General features: G+C 45.6%; 3 protein-coding genes across 6 annotated transcripts in view; all 3 read left to right on the forward strand.

Moving 5' to 3' along the window:
- The first annotated feature begins 242 nt into the window (after positions 1-242).
- On the forward strand, positions 243-4,152 carry Tbc1d15-17 (TBC1 domain family member 15/17). Of its 4 annotated transcripts, none has more exons than XM_003706111.3 (8): positions 243-736; positions 1,181-1,273; positions 1,342-1,843; positions 1,936-2,204; positions 2,276-2,474; positions 2,548-2,765; positions 2,842-3,156; positions 3,224-4,152. In XM_003706111.3, exons 1-8 carry the CDS (start codon positions 710-712, stop codon positions 3,530-3,532), a joined length of 1,932 nt encoding a protein of 643 aa, XP_003706159.1. In that variant the 5' UTR covers positions 243-709; the 3' UTR covers positions 3,533-4,152. The 4 variants fall into 4 exon arrangements, with proteins under 4 accessions (XP_003706159.1, XP_012147454.1, XP_012147453.1 ...); XM_012292064.2 differs by lacking the exon at positions 243-736 and adding an exon at positions 743-897; XM_012292063.2 differs by lacking the exon at positions 243-736 and adding an exon at positions 747-905.
- Positions 4,153-4,232: 80 nt separating this feature from the next.
- On the forward strand, positions 4,233-5,259 carry LOC100882600 (uncharacterized). The gene is made up of 2 exons (XM_003706112.3): positions 4,233-4,585; positions 4,700-5,259. The coding sequence occupies exons 1-2, from the start codon at positions 4,362-4,364 to the stop codon at positions 5,175-5,177; spliced, it is 702 nt and encodes a 233-aa protein (XP_003706160.1). The 5' UTR covers positions 4,233-4,361; the 3' UTR covers positions 5,178-5,259.
- Positions 5,260-10,844: 5,585 nt separating this feature from the next.
- The window catches only part of ds (dachsous cadherin-related 1), a 209,956-nt gene continuing 204,519 nt past the window's right edge, over positions 10,845-16,281 (forward strand). The window contains exon 1 of the mRNA XM_076533993.1: positions 10,845-14,028. Within this exon, the coding sequence (XP_076390108.1) occupies positions 12,340-14,028 (1,689 nt within the window). The 5' untranslated portion in view covers positions 10,845-12,339. The remainder of the gene's footprint in view (positions 14,029-16,281) is intronic.

Below are 16,281 nucleotides of genomic sequence, written 5' to 3' on the forward strand. Positions count from 1 at the left end.
TGCTGAATAGACAATATTACCGTCGCGTGAAACGATACATATGCACTACCATACATTAAAGATAACTTTACAGGTGTTCCCAAGGCAATCTAGAGTTATTATCACATGTATAGAATTGTTTTGCAAATGATATCGTAGAAACTTTTTATTTTTGCAAGTTTAATTTTATTCGTATTCGATGGATTGTTCATATTTTAACATTTCGTTGTATAGTATTTTAAAAATTCGTTTTTTTGAGGTGACTTTCAACTTGTTGCCGACTTCGTGTTGTTCGTACGAGTGCATAACATTGGAATGAATGAGCGAACGAAAGAGTGAAAGAGCGAGTTTCGTGACAGAGGTCGCGATTAAACGCTTACTCATACGCAGTATCGGGCGAGGTTTATGTTGGTTGAGAATTTGCAAGTCGCATCAAGTCTTATTTGAACAAATACGAAATGTTTTACGATTTTCGAGATTCGAAGATATATGGAAAGCAGAAGAAAAATATTTGTTTTGTTTATTGCAATGAAAATAGTACCAGAGGGAGACAGCTATACTCGTAAGCAGCAGCACGTAGATACATGATTGCACAAGCGAGTAAAGACATTAAAATAGAGAGAGAAAGAAAGAAAGAACGAAGGTAAACTTGCACAAGACAGTAGAAGGGATGCGACGAAATCGGCCGTAATTCGATCGAAGCACTGATTTACGCAAAAATATATTCGAAATGTTTGAGCCGACTGAACAGGGAAAGGTGAGAACCATTCATGAACAACTGACGTTCGTGCAAGTACGATTTTCCTTATCGTAATGTCTTCCACTTCGAATGTCATGCTCTGTCAATTTTGAGAATGATGTAAACATTGAGCCACATGCAATACTTAGGGAATGTCAACAAGACCTGTCAGCTTTCGTGTAAATACGTAAATTCATAAGTGTCATTCACTTTTTCTTCAAATTATGTATACATTGTTGTTATCATGTATATGAATAGACTGATTGTACCCGTGATATCTAATAATAACATTCCTAGTAAGGTTATGCGCTTGTCATTCATATTGTAACTCTTCATCGGAGCTTCCTTCCAGTTTAATTTTATAACTTACAATGCTGTTCATATTATATGTACATAATTATGTATTTCTTTGAATCTCATATGCGTTATAAAGATTTATTTATCTGGCTTTACGTTAACCAGGATCTGTGCATTCATACCGGAGTGGTACTTCGAAGTGCAAATACAAGGGAGGACGAGGTTCACAGTTTAGGCACTTTAAATATCGTTGAATACGTAAGCAAACTTTATACGAAATAAAATCTTATTATATATGGTATGTAACAATTTTTTTACAATTACAGAGTTTTGGCAAATGCATAGAATGGAAACCTATAGAGGATTCTGTAGTATCAGAAAATCAAGATCAAGATCCTGAATGGTCTTTGGTAGATACTCATACTAGGCGTACTCATACTTCCTCAGAAGGACCAGATTCTCTTGGTCGTACAAGAATCGTCAGAATTTTATTCTCAGACTTGAATTCGTTTCGTGTTAACCATGGAGGACAACAACTTATATTCATGCAGAAGGATGGTACCACCTATGTTGCCTTTTTTCAATTATCTAATGCAGAAAGTTTTGTAAATTCTTTAAAAGGTTTTATTAAATTTGTAAAGTCTCGTGCAAACAGAAATTTGTATATTGTTGTGGATGAAGTTCAGTCTGTTCTCAGTAAGTCATTTGCTGAATTAGATTTGTTCCAAGAAAATACTTCAGATTATGTTTGGAAGTTTGTGAAAAATTTACATAACCGTCCATATGAAACAACGTTAGAAGCATTTAGTAAACTGGCAGATATTTGGTGTAAGTGTATAAAAAGATCTTTAGATAAATCTAGTATATAATTTATCTGATATCCAACAGCTAATAAACAATTTGTTAACTTTAAATTATAGTATACAAAGAACCAGTTAAGCGTCCAGTTGAAGAAGCAGTTGCAGATCTGCTAAATAGTTCCCTTACAATTGATGTTCCTCATCCACCAGTATCTGTTGGTTCTGGGGAAGAATATGAAGTAATAGGTCATGGACTAGGAGTAACGTTACCTCCGCGACCGCCTTGTCCGAGAGGTTCACCATTGTCGCAAGAACAATGGAACAAATATAAGGATCCTGAGGGAAGAATTGTAAATCCTCAGGAAGTAAAAGAAGTTATATTTCGTGGGGTATGCGTAATATCTTATATTTGATATGATTACAAATTTACAATTGCGTGAAACAAAATAAAATATCATAGGGAGTTGCCCCGTCGTTACGTTTCGAGGTATGGAAATTCTTATTAAATTACTACCCATGGGATTCTACTCACATTGAAAGGTTAGAACTTAAAAAAAAGAAGACTGACGAATATTTCATGATGAAGTTACAATGGAGATCTATGACTGTCACGCAACAAAATAATTTTTCCGATTACCGAGATCGGAAAAGTTTGATAGGTAACGCATCACAATGTTGAAGTAAAGTGGTGCATGTAAAATACACGGCTGATATATGATATAAATATTTCAGAGAAAGATGTGAACAGGACAGATAGAACACACCCATACTACTCGGGCGATAATAACCCACATTTAGCACAATTATACGATATTCTTATGACATACGTGATGTACAATTTCGATCTAGGATACGTTCAAGGTATGAGCGATCTTCTTAGTCCTATATTGTGCTTAATGGAAAACGAAGTTGATGCATTTTGGTGCTTTGTTGGGTTCATGGATAAAGTTGTAAGTTTATACGCTTTAAGTTTTTAAATATGATATTCTGTAATATATGTATGAACAATTATTATATACAAAACAGTGTACCAATTTCGAGATTGATCAAGCTGGAATGAAAGCCCAATTATGCCAATTGTATACTCTCTTGAGTACTACGGATCCACAATTAGCACATTATTTGAATAAACACGATTCTGGAAATATGTTCTTCTGCTTCCGTTGGCTTCTAGTATTGTTCAAACGAGAATTCAACGCGATAGATATAATGAAATTGTGGGAAATATTATGGACGGATTTACCGTGTAAAAATTTCCATTTACTATTATGCGCAGCCATCTTAGATACAGAAAGAAATGTACTCATGGATAATCGTTACGGATTCACAGAAATACTAAAGGTAACTACACAAGATTGTACAGTTGGAAAGTAACTTCTTCTTTATTAACATATGCTATTCGTTGCAGCATATAAACGATCTTTCACTCCATATCGAGTTACCCTGGACATTATCTAAAGCAGAGGGTATTTATCATCAGTTAATGGCTGTAGCGGACCAATTACCTGATAACGTTCGCGCAGTAATTGGACTAGAACCTTTAAATAAAACGTTGGTAACTAATGATACCGAAAACGGCGAAGCCTCTGGTCAAGACACTGACGAAGTTGATGGAGTCAACGGTAGCCCAAGAAGAAATAGTACAGAAAGTGATAACGTTAAATTTGGAAATAATGAAGTGTCGTTTGAACGCGGGTTAAATTTATCGTACATGTGAGACCAGGATCGATCGTTCATCATAATTTGAAGAACGTGTTGTGCACCACAGTCAATTCTGCAAAATTTATACTTTTAAAAGTTAATGTTCATAGTCCTGTTTTTGGAGAGAACATATGTATTGTTTGTGGAAATAACTCAGTCATGTCTTAGTGATTCTTAACGAACTGTATCGTTGTCTGAAATGCGTTGTAAAAAGAAATGTACGAAATGTATTATTCCGATTGAACGCGTCGATCGCTGAACCTGAAATTTTGCTGCATAAATGTCAAATATTACGTCGAATTTACAAAGTTACAGCAAAAATTTGTTAGTAGCGTTGAATTTTGAGATATTTATAAAATTTATTGTAATTACAGAGAGATTATAGACCATGCGCATATTATTTAGTAAATAAGTAAGGAGTAGTTTCATACATATATGTATGTATGTTCTTTGTCTTAACGATACTTTTAATGTACACAAATTCTTAATCATGTGCAGAAACTATTCACAGCATATTTTGAATTCAACTGGTGTTTATGCGTTTGTTATTTTCACCTAAGTTTGAATATCTTTTTCCAGATTTGTATAAAGCCTCACGATAGTACTGTATATTTCTAATAAAAATTACCTAATTAATCTTTGATACACATCATTCCTTTAGATACAGCTCTCACGGAATAAAAAAAAATAAATTTTTTTCTTCATGCGCGCGATCATGGTTTATGTTTATATTTTGCGTTCGGTGTTCCATCTATCGCAGTTTCCCGTAAGAACATAAAAAGCGTAAACAATGGTGTTCATTTGAACGTAAACCTTTTATTTATTATACAAAATAGATATAAGGTATGGAATTCGTTGGTATAAAACGTAATAGAAGTCGGAGAAGGCGAAGATACCTCGAGAGACGACGTCGTGAACAAATTAAGTTAGAGGTTAAGGCTGCGAAACATCGAAGATCTCTTTTGGAACGTACTAATACTTTTGTTGCTAAACAGAGATTCGTTACAAACACAATGCATGCTAATTCTTTTTGGGAAAATTATACAGCTGCTCAAGAGTGGCAAAGAAGGTTAGTTACATGGTTGTTTTCAGACTTAATGTTTGAATTTTGGTAAACTCTGGTTACAATAATACATAGTTTATAAATTTTGTAACGTGTTTGAATGACTAATATTATTTTTAGGCACAGTGTAACATGGTGGAGAACACGTTGCACCGCTTTAGAATATGAAAATCAAGTGTTAAGAGACAAATTAAGGTCATTAGTGAATGAACATGCTCAGCAGTGTTCTTCTCGTTTACCAAAGAAGCAAGATGCAGCAGAGGAGCAAGGATCAATGTTAGCAGAAGAAAATGAAAATCTAGAATTTCATGTGAACGAAGATATGATGAACTTTTTAGAGCAAAGCATGAGGCACAAAATAGAATTACAGAAGAAGCGGGAGTCTGAGTCATTTAGTAATGAAGAGTCAGAAGATAAGAGTGAAAATATTCAAGGAGGTGCTGCTTGGGTACAGGCAAGAAACAAGAGTGCAAAATTATTGTACGGAGAAGCTAGTCCTACTATATTAGCAATGGAAACTGCTCTTCAGACTACTGTGGATAGACACAAAGATAAAGCAAAACCTCAGTATTGGCCTGTTATTCCTTTAAAACCGTAAATGCTAAGATAATAGGTTATTACTCAAATTTTAATATATTTAAATATGTATTTTATGTAAAAATATATAGAAATCTTTTGTATCTCTCGTGTTTTCCAACGCACTACTTATCCGTGCGAGCTATTATTCTTGTTTGCACGGCTGACGGAAGATGACGCTACGCACTCGTTTCTTCGGAATGCACTTTTGAGCATTCGGTGAATTTGTCTTATACATTTAACGAATAGGTAATTAGCAAACACAACAGTTATTTTCTTTTCTAAACTTTATGGACATCTTACAAGTATAACGGTACCAATTAACTGAAATGATCCGTAAAAGTCAAGAAAATGAAAATAGAAGTCTCGCGCGAACACGCTAGAGGCAAGAACGAGGTGTTCTCGTCGAGTCTTACCGCTGTAGGCTAGCCATAAATGACACCTCCGTTATATATTATACAGAGGAAGCAATTAATAGGTAATCTCAACGATTGAGCAATTATATTAACACATTGTTGTAACGTATATTTACATTCGTGTAAGTAGGATGAACACAGGAAGAATCGCATGAGGATATGGCGTGAAAAATCGTTCATAAACGCAGCAGTAAAAACGCGATTACTCTATTAATCTCAATAAACGAGTCTCACAGATATCGTCGATTTATTTCGATAAAGAGTGGAAAAGATGTTTTAGTGGGACACGAGTTAAGGGCGATCGGTGTCGTTGTGTATCGAAGATAGATTAGAAAAAGACGTACGAAAGAGTTCGGCCAGTCTGTCAATACGTTATCTCACGGTCGATCCGCTGACACGGTCCATGGAATTCTGGGACCAGTTCGAGAGGTTCCAACACCGATATTTCGGTCCAGAGAAAGCCCCTAATTATCGAGATAACGCGTGTCGCGGTGTCGATACTGGTTACGTATCGGATCCCCACCTTTTTTTCCTACACTCCCACGGGATTTTTGGATGATTTGTTGCCGTTGGAGGTATTTTGAATTCTTCCCATCCAGACACATTTCGAAGAAAAATTTATCGATCCTTGTACCATTTATTTTGCATTTAACTTCTTTCATAAACCAGGTCAAGGAAACGTGTTTTTATCGAAACTTTGTACGTACTTGTAACTTCTTTACGACCCATCTTCGTTCCCGTTTTACAGAGATTCTCAGATCTATCGATCTATAGATAAGTTTCTTTTTCGATTCGTGACAAACCGGTCGTTCCTACGCAAAGTGGGCCCAGTATACACAACAAACTGTTTTATATCTACCAGCAACTTTCATTTAGATCTTTATCGATCAACTTTCACGGTGTACTCGCATATTGCTCCTTATTATTTCGCCGTTGACGTTCTCGGCACTTCCCTACGAACGCAGTAACCGACGTTTCTTTTTCCCTCTTCTTATCTTAATTCGTCTAACTCTAACCGAAACGGTCGATCGTTCCGATGCTTTGGCGATAAATTCTCCGGCGAGCGTTTCCGCCTATCTTTCGACACGCAAATTGAAACTAACGAGGTGTCTTGTCCGGCATTCGTTCGACATAAAGTTCACCGTGCGCACAACCGTCGTCAGGGTTATGAATTTAACTGGTTTCTCTCGAAATCATCCGACGTTCGTCCCGCGTTTCGTAATAACGCGCGGTTAATACGCAAAAACGACGAAAATGTTTCTGCTCTTTTTCACCGGCAATTTCGAACGTTCTCCCGTGATCGTGCTCCAGAATCGTTCGTTGGATGCGACCTCATTGGAACGTTTTAAAACCTACCTTTCGTGCAACCGCGTCAAGATAGCGCTGGAGGGAGTCGAAAAGAAAGGTGGGAAGAGAAGGGGGTTTACTTTTTATCGGGTCCGTGTCATTAGCGGCCGCAACGAGTACTATAAGTTCGTATCAAGGACTCAGAAGTCGAAGAGATCTTCGGGACCAGTGACGACGATGACGAGGACGAGGACGAGGACGAGGACGAAAGATACTAAAGTACCTACCACCGTTCGCCTTATTAGGCCTCATCCTCTCTTTCCCTTCGTCCTTTTTACCCCTCTCGGTCTTGATCCTTCTGCTCTTAAAATCATGGCTGCACGTAACCGTCTACTGATTATATGGATTCGGCGATGATTTCTGATGATGCCCCCGACCCCCGAAATGGTAAAATAATACAGTGTCGTCTCCTAGCCTGGACCCTTTCGGGTCCCGTGGGCCGGTTCGTTAGCGGGGCCTTGGCGCGAGGCACCCTGTCATTATGCGGCTGGTCTCCATCACCCCCACCAGTTCCCAATTTTCAGTGCCCCTCTACTACGCCTCGACGAAATCTCTTATATATACTTCGCTTTCTTCCCTTTTTGCCTCCTCTTTCCTTCTACTCATCCTCTCTTTCGTTCTTTCCTTTTTCGCCGCTCTATTATATTCTACGGTTCATAAGGCTCGCTAAAGTTAATGGGACGAAGAGAGGCAGAAACGTCGTTGCTACGAAATTCGGGTAATACGCGGCTCGCCGATTAAAATAGCGATCGGTATTGTTACGAATCGTGTACACGTTTTATCGCGACGATCTGTGCTCTCTCTCGAAAGTTTATACATCCAAATTGGCTACCGCTCACGATTAAACGTCTCGCGTATCCTAGGATGTAGGAAGGAGAACGGAAGTTGATGATGGTCGCGTAACGAAATTATCTATCAAGTTCTCCATTGCGCGTCTCGAAATCACGTTTTTTACGAAACTCGAGCGCGAAACTCTAGAGCCGCTCACGACTACTGCGGACATTCGAAACTCGTAACTCGATCGCGCTCGGTCTGGCTGGTACCATCGTTGCTTCTTTGCTCGTAAGAAACGTAGTTACTTCTTCTTTGTCTACTTTTTCTTTTTCTTCTTCTCTTTCTCCTTCTCCTCAACCGTTGCTCGCGAGACGAATTTTTTCAGCGAACAGGAGCAATTCTTTTTCCCATTGTGTTGTCACGGGCAAAGAGGGTGTACGTTACGAAAAGGTTTAAATGAATACTAGCTGTCTCCGAATTGCACTTTGCCGTTCGAGCTTCTGCCAGGAGTTGCCTAGATTGTTCTCTCGGTATATTTCGTGTACCCATTAATTCAATGTTAAACTCGAGTTACGTAAATGGTAAGATTTGTACAGTTTTATATATCGTTGAGGTTATCTTGGTTCGACGACGAAGGACACAGTCGCGAAAGACGCGTTAGGGGTGCGTATCGATGTCGGAAGTAGCGGAACTCGAAAGAATCCGATTCTTTTTGAAAAAGTTCGAGTCCTTTCATCTTCGAACGACTCGTCCTTGACAACAAGTTGGAAGGGCGTAGGCGGTCCTCGCGACCGGCAATCATTTCGCTTAATGACGAGAGCTTTTGTCGGTCCTTTCCTCTCCTAAACCTCGGATTATTGCATCGTGCTCTTTCCACACGGACCACTTTGCTTCTTTCCACGTTTTCTTCTTCTTCTACCCTATCTTCTCTTCCTCTTTCTACCTTTATTTTCGAACTCTGTAATTTTCCCCTAGCGGCCATGCCACCATGCCGTGCCGAAATTGGTGTACGCCGACAAGATTTCGTAGAAATCTTGGACGTCCCTTAATGGGAAGCAGTCTCTGAACGGTGACAATGGCACTTCTGTTGCGGCGCTTCTCTCTTTCTCTCGAAACGGGTACAAATCGTAAAAAACGAGAAGAAGAGTATCGATGCAACGAGAGGAGCTGGAAAGAGGGAGGAGGCGAAAGAAGAAGGAAGAATCGCGAGAGTCGAAGAGAATTAGGAGGACAATCGCGAAGGAAATAAGGTCGAGAAAAAAATGTTGACTATAAAGAAGAAGGAGAACGGAGGAGGAGGGGGAGGAGGAGAAGAAGAAGAAGAAGAGTCTGTCGTCGATATCTTGCTTTCGGCCCGGCACAGATCAACGCGAGGCATGCGATTCGAAGTCGAGAACGACTCGAGACAACGTACGCGATCCTTCGAACAAAAGCGATCGAAAGACGCAAATTTATTCCTCTCCGATGTTTCGAGCGTACTTTTGTGCGTTGCGTGACATCGTAGAGAACGACGAATTGTAAAACAGGACGATTTCGGGAAATTGTAACTTTCCAGAGCAATTAACGTGACAAGATACTTTTAGCGGAAACGTTAGACTGTCACGTTTTCTGATCGATAATCTCTGCAGCGTCGGATCTTACAAGTAAGGGGATAGTAACTCGAAGTTTCGTATGCACCATTCAAATATACTGTTACCAGCTAACAACGAGTTTAAAAGGATATAACGTCGTCGGTCGGGACGAACGCGTTACGCGATTCGTGATCGGATCCGTTTCCGGCACCCGGTATCCAGCACCTGCGAAAGATCGGACCGTGTGGCCGATGCCTGAGCAAACAATACGAACGATGATGCACCGTCTCGAGCGCATTGTCCGTAGCGAGTGGTAGTAGGCGGCGGATTTATCTGCCTACTCGTAGAGTCAGGTAGAGGAGTCCAAGGGTCCTCGACCCAGGAGACGCGTCGCGAGCCGACGGAACCGATGAATCTCTTCCTTTCGTTTCGGCGCGATTTCGTTGCGCTCGCGTTAACGTTTCCGCTGATCGTCGATGACGAAACGATTTCTCGTTTCCGACTATCGCGAGCGAAGGAAGTGCACGGGGCTCGCGCGCGCACGGTATCGATGGCGCACGCGGCTGTGCACTAATCTGAATTCTTGGCGCATATGAAATTCCAGCGCGTGCCCGTAGGAGCGGAATTCGTTAATTTGTTCGTTTTTTAGACGAGATGGACACGCTTTTAGATTCTTGGTCTCGCCTGTCGCGTCATGAGTCATCGGTGATGCACGGAATTATTAACCGAAGAATTTATCATTTACGTTCTACCTGCGCGGTGACGGTAAATCATTGGTGATCTATGCGCGCACCGCCGCGAAATATATTATCGAAGCACGCAATTATTCCGGAAAGCAGAGTTCGAGACGCTGTATCGTCGCGAGGTATCTCATGCATCATGCAACCAACAACGGCCTCGTGCCCTCCCAGGGGACGTGTTAACAGATCGTCAAAATGAATGCGCCGCTTCCTGTTAACGTGCAAATTTCTGCGACCTTTAAACGCGATCTACTCGATCGAACTCGGTCCAGGTCGACCGCGTTTGCGGAGCACGGTACGGCGCGGAGCGGCCCGGTCGACCGGGAAACATCGAATGGTCCTTCGGCGAAATTTTAACGAATTCGGCGCAAGAAGCGAAAAATTGCGTCGAACGCGCAAACAATCCGGAATCTTTCTCTCGTCCGCGTCACGAAATTCCAGGACCTTTGGCACGGGCGTAGAAGAGGCTCGTAGGGCCGAGCGCGGAATGAGCGCCGATGGTAAGTCGGTTGTTCGCATACCGGGCGCTCAGGTAGGTAGGAAGGCGGCGAACGAGTCGAACGAAGACGGAAGACCGGGATCTACCGACGGGTAGAAGGAGAGAGCAGAAGGGAGAGGAAGAACTGGCAGAGAGAGGAGCGTAGAAAGAGGCTCGGGCAGGCAAGGAAGGAAGCGAGCCGCGAGCGAGCGAGCAAGCAGAGAGAGTTTGGTATAGTCTAGCTGCTCGGTGCCGCGAAGCGCGCTGAATGCCGAGGCCCCGGCATATCGGGCCCCTGTACTACCGCTCCCCTCTCCAAGATGGCCGCCGTTCGGGTCCAGCCGGGTCCCCCTGACCGAGCCAGGCCGAGTCCATCGAGTCAGGGGAAGGGTAGGCCTTGCAGGTGCCGCCATGTCAGTGCATGCCTAACCTCGAAGCCGCGCGGAACGGACGCTGGGCCCGACAACGCGACACCTCGTGCTACGTCTTTGCTTCTCGCCGTTACTCTTTTTTTCTGGGCCCGAGAGTAGGCTACGGTCGATCGTAAACCGGCCGCGAATACGAACAACGTTCCGCACGATCGCGTAATCGGTGTCCAAGCGAACACGGTGTGCTCCGGACGATCGAAGCGAGCAGCGAATCGCGAGAAAAGGTGTATAGCGAGCGAGCAACGGGAGACTGCTCGCGACTCGGAGCAAACGTGCGTCCTACGCGATAAGCGACGAAACTCGTCGTCGGCTGTACACGCGGCTCTCTGTGCGGTTGATCGACGAGGTCGGGCAAGCGGGTCGATCGTCGCGCGTTATTCTTTATCTCGCGTGTACGTGTGTGGCGCGTGACAGTTTCGGAACACGGGGACCAAGCGAATTTCCTTCCGTCGACGCGAATAACTCGGCTCGCGCTGCCCGCGACTGGTCCTGCAGGCTCGATCGCTTTTCGAGAGGATCGATCCGAGACCGTAGACTGGATCCGCGGCGAAACGCGCGAACCGCGAAGGAAATCGGAGGGTCGAGGAGTCGAACGGAAGAGGGTAGATTTTCGGAGCGAGATCGACGAGAGTCGAGAAATGAAGGGCGTTCGAAACGCGAGGCGATCGCGGCGGGTTCGCGACCGGTCGTGTTGATCGTCTAGTTATCGGAGGCGAATCTAACGCGAGGAATGTACGATATCTCGAGGCGAAGATATTTCAGCGACGGAGAGGACAGTGGATAGCGCGGCGCGTTGGAAAGAGGGAGAAAGAGGGAGAGGGAAAGAGAGGCAACGGGCACGTACGCGTAGCTAGAACGAAAGGAGAGGAGAAAACGAAGGGAAGAAGGAAGAGGCCGAAGAAGGAAAGGAAGACGGAGAACGGAGTGTGGAACGGTGCGTCGAGTCGGTTCACGAGTCCACCGCAGGAATTTCCACGAGTCGTCGAGGGTCTCCGTAAACTGGCGCGTTCGTTAAACTAGCTCGGTCACCGTCACCGGTAAGAACGTTGCGTCGTGCGTGGCGCGAGTGATCGCGAGAGGAGAAACGAACGGATCGTACGTGATTGTGGTTGGTGCTGGTGCTGCTAGTGGGTGATAAATGTGCCGGTTGATCGCGTACTCGCGCTCTCTTTCGTCGGGATCATAACGAACGTCGGGTCGAACGAAACGCGAACGTACGATTCGTGTTCGATAAGGGAGAAAGAAGAAGGAAGGGTCGTCGCGCTGTTCGAGAAAGACGCATGAGGAATTTTTGGAGAAGTCGCTTGCTCTCGCGCCCTCTGACAATCGTACGTTCGACGATGGAAAGATCGAGATAATAGCGCAAGACGGAGAAGGTGGAGGAGGCGGAGGTTGGGTAGGAGGAGGGCGGCGGTGGCGGAGGGTCCAGGATGCGGCACCTGCTACTGTTCCTCGTCCTCGGAGCGAGCCTCGCCCCGGGCACGTGGTCCGAGCTGGTGAGATACTTGGAAGTGTCGGAGAACGCGAGGCCAGGCACGAGGGTGGGTTTCATCGACGCGGACAGTCCACCCTACTTGATCGTGTCGGTTTCCGGCTCGGCGGTGGACTCGGATTTGACGGTGGACTATGCGACGGGAGAGATCAAGACCAAAGTGCCGCTGGACCGCGAGACCAGGCCGTCTTACAGTTTGGTCGCTTTGCCGCAAAACATTCAGGTGGTGGTGAAGGTGCTCGACGAGAACGACAACGCGCCAACTTTCCCCGTGGATCACGTGGACGTCGAGTTCCCGGAGAATTCGCCTCGCGACGCGAAACGCGCTCTGCCGCCCGCCAAGGACCCCGATCTCGGCCAGTACTCGACGCAACGCTACGAGATCGTGTCCGGAAATCACGGGGACGCGTTCCGGTTGTCCCAACACCGCGGTCGAGACGGCGTTCTCTATCTGGATCTGCAAAATTCTGGCTCGTTGGATCGCGAGGCTCGGTCCGAGTATCATCTGGTGATAGAGGCGCTGGACGGAGGAGCGCCGCCCCTGCGTTCGCGGCTGCGCGTCAACGTGACGGTACAAGACGTGAACGACAATCCGCCGATCTTCAACCAGACCAGGTACGTCGCCAGCGTGCCGGAAAACGCGACCGTCGGCACGCCGGTGCTCGCGGTGAACGCGACGGACAGCGACGCCGGCGACAACGGACGCATCGAGTATTCGATCAATCGTCGGCAATCGGACCGCGAGGAGATGTTTCGCATCGATCCGGAGACCGGTATGGTATACGTGAACAAGGCGTTAGACTTTGAGTCGAAAGAACGACACGAGCTGGTGATAGTGGCGCGGGATCGAGGCGCTCAGCCGCTCGAAGCGAGCGCGTTCCTCTCGGTACGCGTGACGGACGTCAACGACAATCAGCCGGCGATCACGGTCATCTTTTTGTCGGACGATGCGACGCCCAAGATCAGCGAGAGTGCCCAACCGGGCGAGTTCGTCGCCAGGATATCCGTCAGCGATCCGGACTCGAGAACCGAATACTCGAACGCGACGGTCACGCTGACCGGCGGCGAGGGACACTTCGGTTTGGCTACCAGGGACAACATCATCTATCTGGTGGTGGTGGAGCGACCGCTCGATCGCGAAGAAAAACCCGTCTACGATCTGTCCGTGGAGGCGACCGACGCGGGAACACCTCCGCTCAGGGCTGTCCGAACGTTTCGTTTGGTGGTGACCGACGTGAACGACAACGCGCCGAAATTCGCGCAGGAGAGGTACGAGGCTCACCTTCTGGAAGCCTCGGAACCTGGCACACCGGTGTTGAAAGTGACCGCCACGGATCTCGACGAGGGTGCCAATTCCGCCATCAAGTATTCACTCTTGAACTCCACGTGGTTCGCGATCGATGAGACCTCCGGATTGATTAGCACGATCGCGCACGTGGACTGCGAAGCCGATCCAGCGCCGATTCTGGTGGTCATGGCGACCGATTCCGGTCGTCCACCGCTCAGCAGCAGCGCGACGGTGCGCGTCACCGTTCACGACCTCAACGACAACGAACCCATCTTCGAGAAGCCGCTGTACAACGCCACCGTTCCGGAGGATATGCCGGTTGGACGCTGCTTTCTCAAGGTAAGAAATCTTTATCCGATTCTTTTTGCATGCCCATATCGCTTACGTCGTCGTTCGTTAATATCTGAAATCTTCTTCTATCGTGGATCGAATATAGAGCAGCGGCTTTGTAAAGGAATAAGTTATTGTAGTAGAAGCGTTCGATCAATTTGTAAATTGCTCGTTTAATAGCGGAAAGGTGACGCGGTATCCGGAATCGGAAAAAGGCTCTCTAATAAAATTAAAAGTTACGATGGAAATAAATAAGCAATGTTAACTGATAGATCGTCGCGATTAACTCGACGCGTGGACGATTCGAGCAAACGATAGGAAGGGAAAAACAAAATTGATTTCATGTAGTAATTTACATCGATTAGTGACCATTTATGTAGTTTCGAGCTTATCGCGTGTCCAGATATTTAAAACATATACGGTTACGTATACGTCGAAATCATATGTACAGCGATTGCGCTTGCGTTATACCGATACGAATCGACATATAACGTAAACGCGTCAAAGAGTCAACTCGTAATTTTCACGATTCGGAATATATGGTAAGCTTTTATTATAAACAAATGGTTTACACGAAAATATTACTACTAGTCCTCGCGTAACAGTAAACCGTGTGTCCCTGGTTTTAAAGATATTAATCAATAGGTAACGGTTCCCATTCGAACATATTCTTTCTCGCTTTTATACTATTTATTACAACTGTTTCTCTCCGCTGCACTTCGTCATTGTAATAGGCATCGAAAGGATTAAAGTATGTTCGCGTTTGACGCGGCGAACGCTTGCGTAATCTCCAGCTACGCGGGTTTCCTCGCTCGTAAACGCCTCGATCTCTCGAGATTGACGTTCGTCGATGCTGGACGGGCGAGCGTTCCTAATTGATCTGTCATCGAAACCGATTGCCGACATCCACCTCCTCCTCCGAAGGGATACGTCGCGAATTAATAGCGCGAGCGACGCGTCGCCGCGAAGACGACACAGCTTTCGATGCCACAAGATAGAAGACCCGGTACCGTTTGACCCTTGCGCCAGTCGGCACAGCATTTTGCGTAAAGCCGTTTCTCGACGAGCGTTTGTTAAAGGTTTCCCGTAAAAGCAACCAGCCAGTCAGTCGAAAGGGCAGCGGCGCTCGCCGCGAGCCACGTAGCCGCGTTACGCTGGGAAACTCGTAATTGGTACCGTCGCTCTCGAGACCCGTTTTCTCCAACGCGGCATCTGGCAATTAGTATACGCGTGCTTATATCGCGTATATTCGCCAGAACAGCATCACCGGCCACTGACGTAAATCAGTTTATTAGCATGCGTTAGCTTGCCACTGTGCACCGTCGAAGGGACGGAGGATACCTTGCACAGAAATTTAACACTCGGAAGCCATCGGCGTCCAATGCGCAATATGATCGGATAATTATGTAATTAGAGAAACGTAGAAAGCGTATCGAATAGCGCTACCATCGTACCAACGATACGAGATAAGAGATCGAAAGCTTAGATTCGAAGATTAACCGTTCGTATCATCGATATCACGCGCGAACGAAGTTTCGGTATGTCTTGCTACGTACAGTTCGTTTCTACTGCCGCGGTGACTGTCCAACCGGCGAGAAAGTGGAAACAGTCGCGTACCGTGTATCTAGTACGGCACACGATATTATCGAAGGTTTATTCGAATTTTCCTACGTCTACGGCTTTCTTTCGTTATTCCGAAAAGACTCGACGAGAAAGTAATACCAGCGATCAACGAAGCCTCGCCAGGCGCATTCTTGATCCAAAAAGTCGTATAATAGCGGCTTGTTGGAGAAACACGTGGCAGGATCGCTCAGCCAGGGAAACCTGTTGCCAACGTTTTCATTCTAGCATCCGTAAGCTCTCCTTCGAAGCGCCGCTAGAGCGAGAACGAGTTGCTCTAGACACCGAGGTAGCTTTACGAGCCTCCCCGATCGGTGTACACCTTTGCACCGCGTACTTGCCGATCCTCGGACGCGTAACACATCGCTCTCGCGTACCTATCCGGCAAACCGATTCAAGAAACCGGGTATTCTAGAGGCGCGAACGCGTCGCGCGTTCCTGAAATTCGACACGCGTTCGTGCGCAGAGGATTACAGGATAAGCGGTACGTCTTTGCTGCTCTTTTTAAGAACGATCGTCTTACACCGCGCGTAATCATCGTTGCGCATGACAACGAAGTCGGAAAACGGCGAAGCGGCAAGGAAAGGCGAAAAATAATAGATAAAGCGGAGAGAGAGAGGAGCACGCGTTGGATCGCAAGAT

The sequence above is a fragment of the Megachile rotundata genome, chromosome 7, assembly GCF_050947335.1.
Source record: "Megachile rotundata isolate GNS110a chromosome 7, iyMegRotu1, whole genome shotgun sequence".
Lineage (NCBI taxonomy): Eukaryota > Metazoa > Arthropoda > Insecta > Hymenoptera > Megachilidae > Megachile > Megachile rotundata.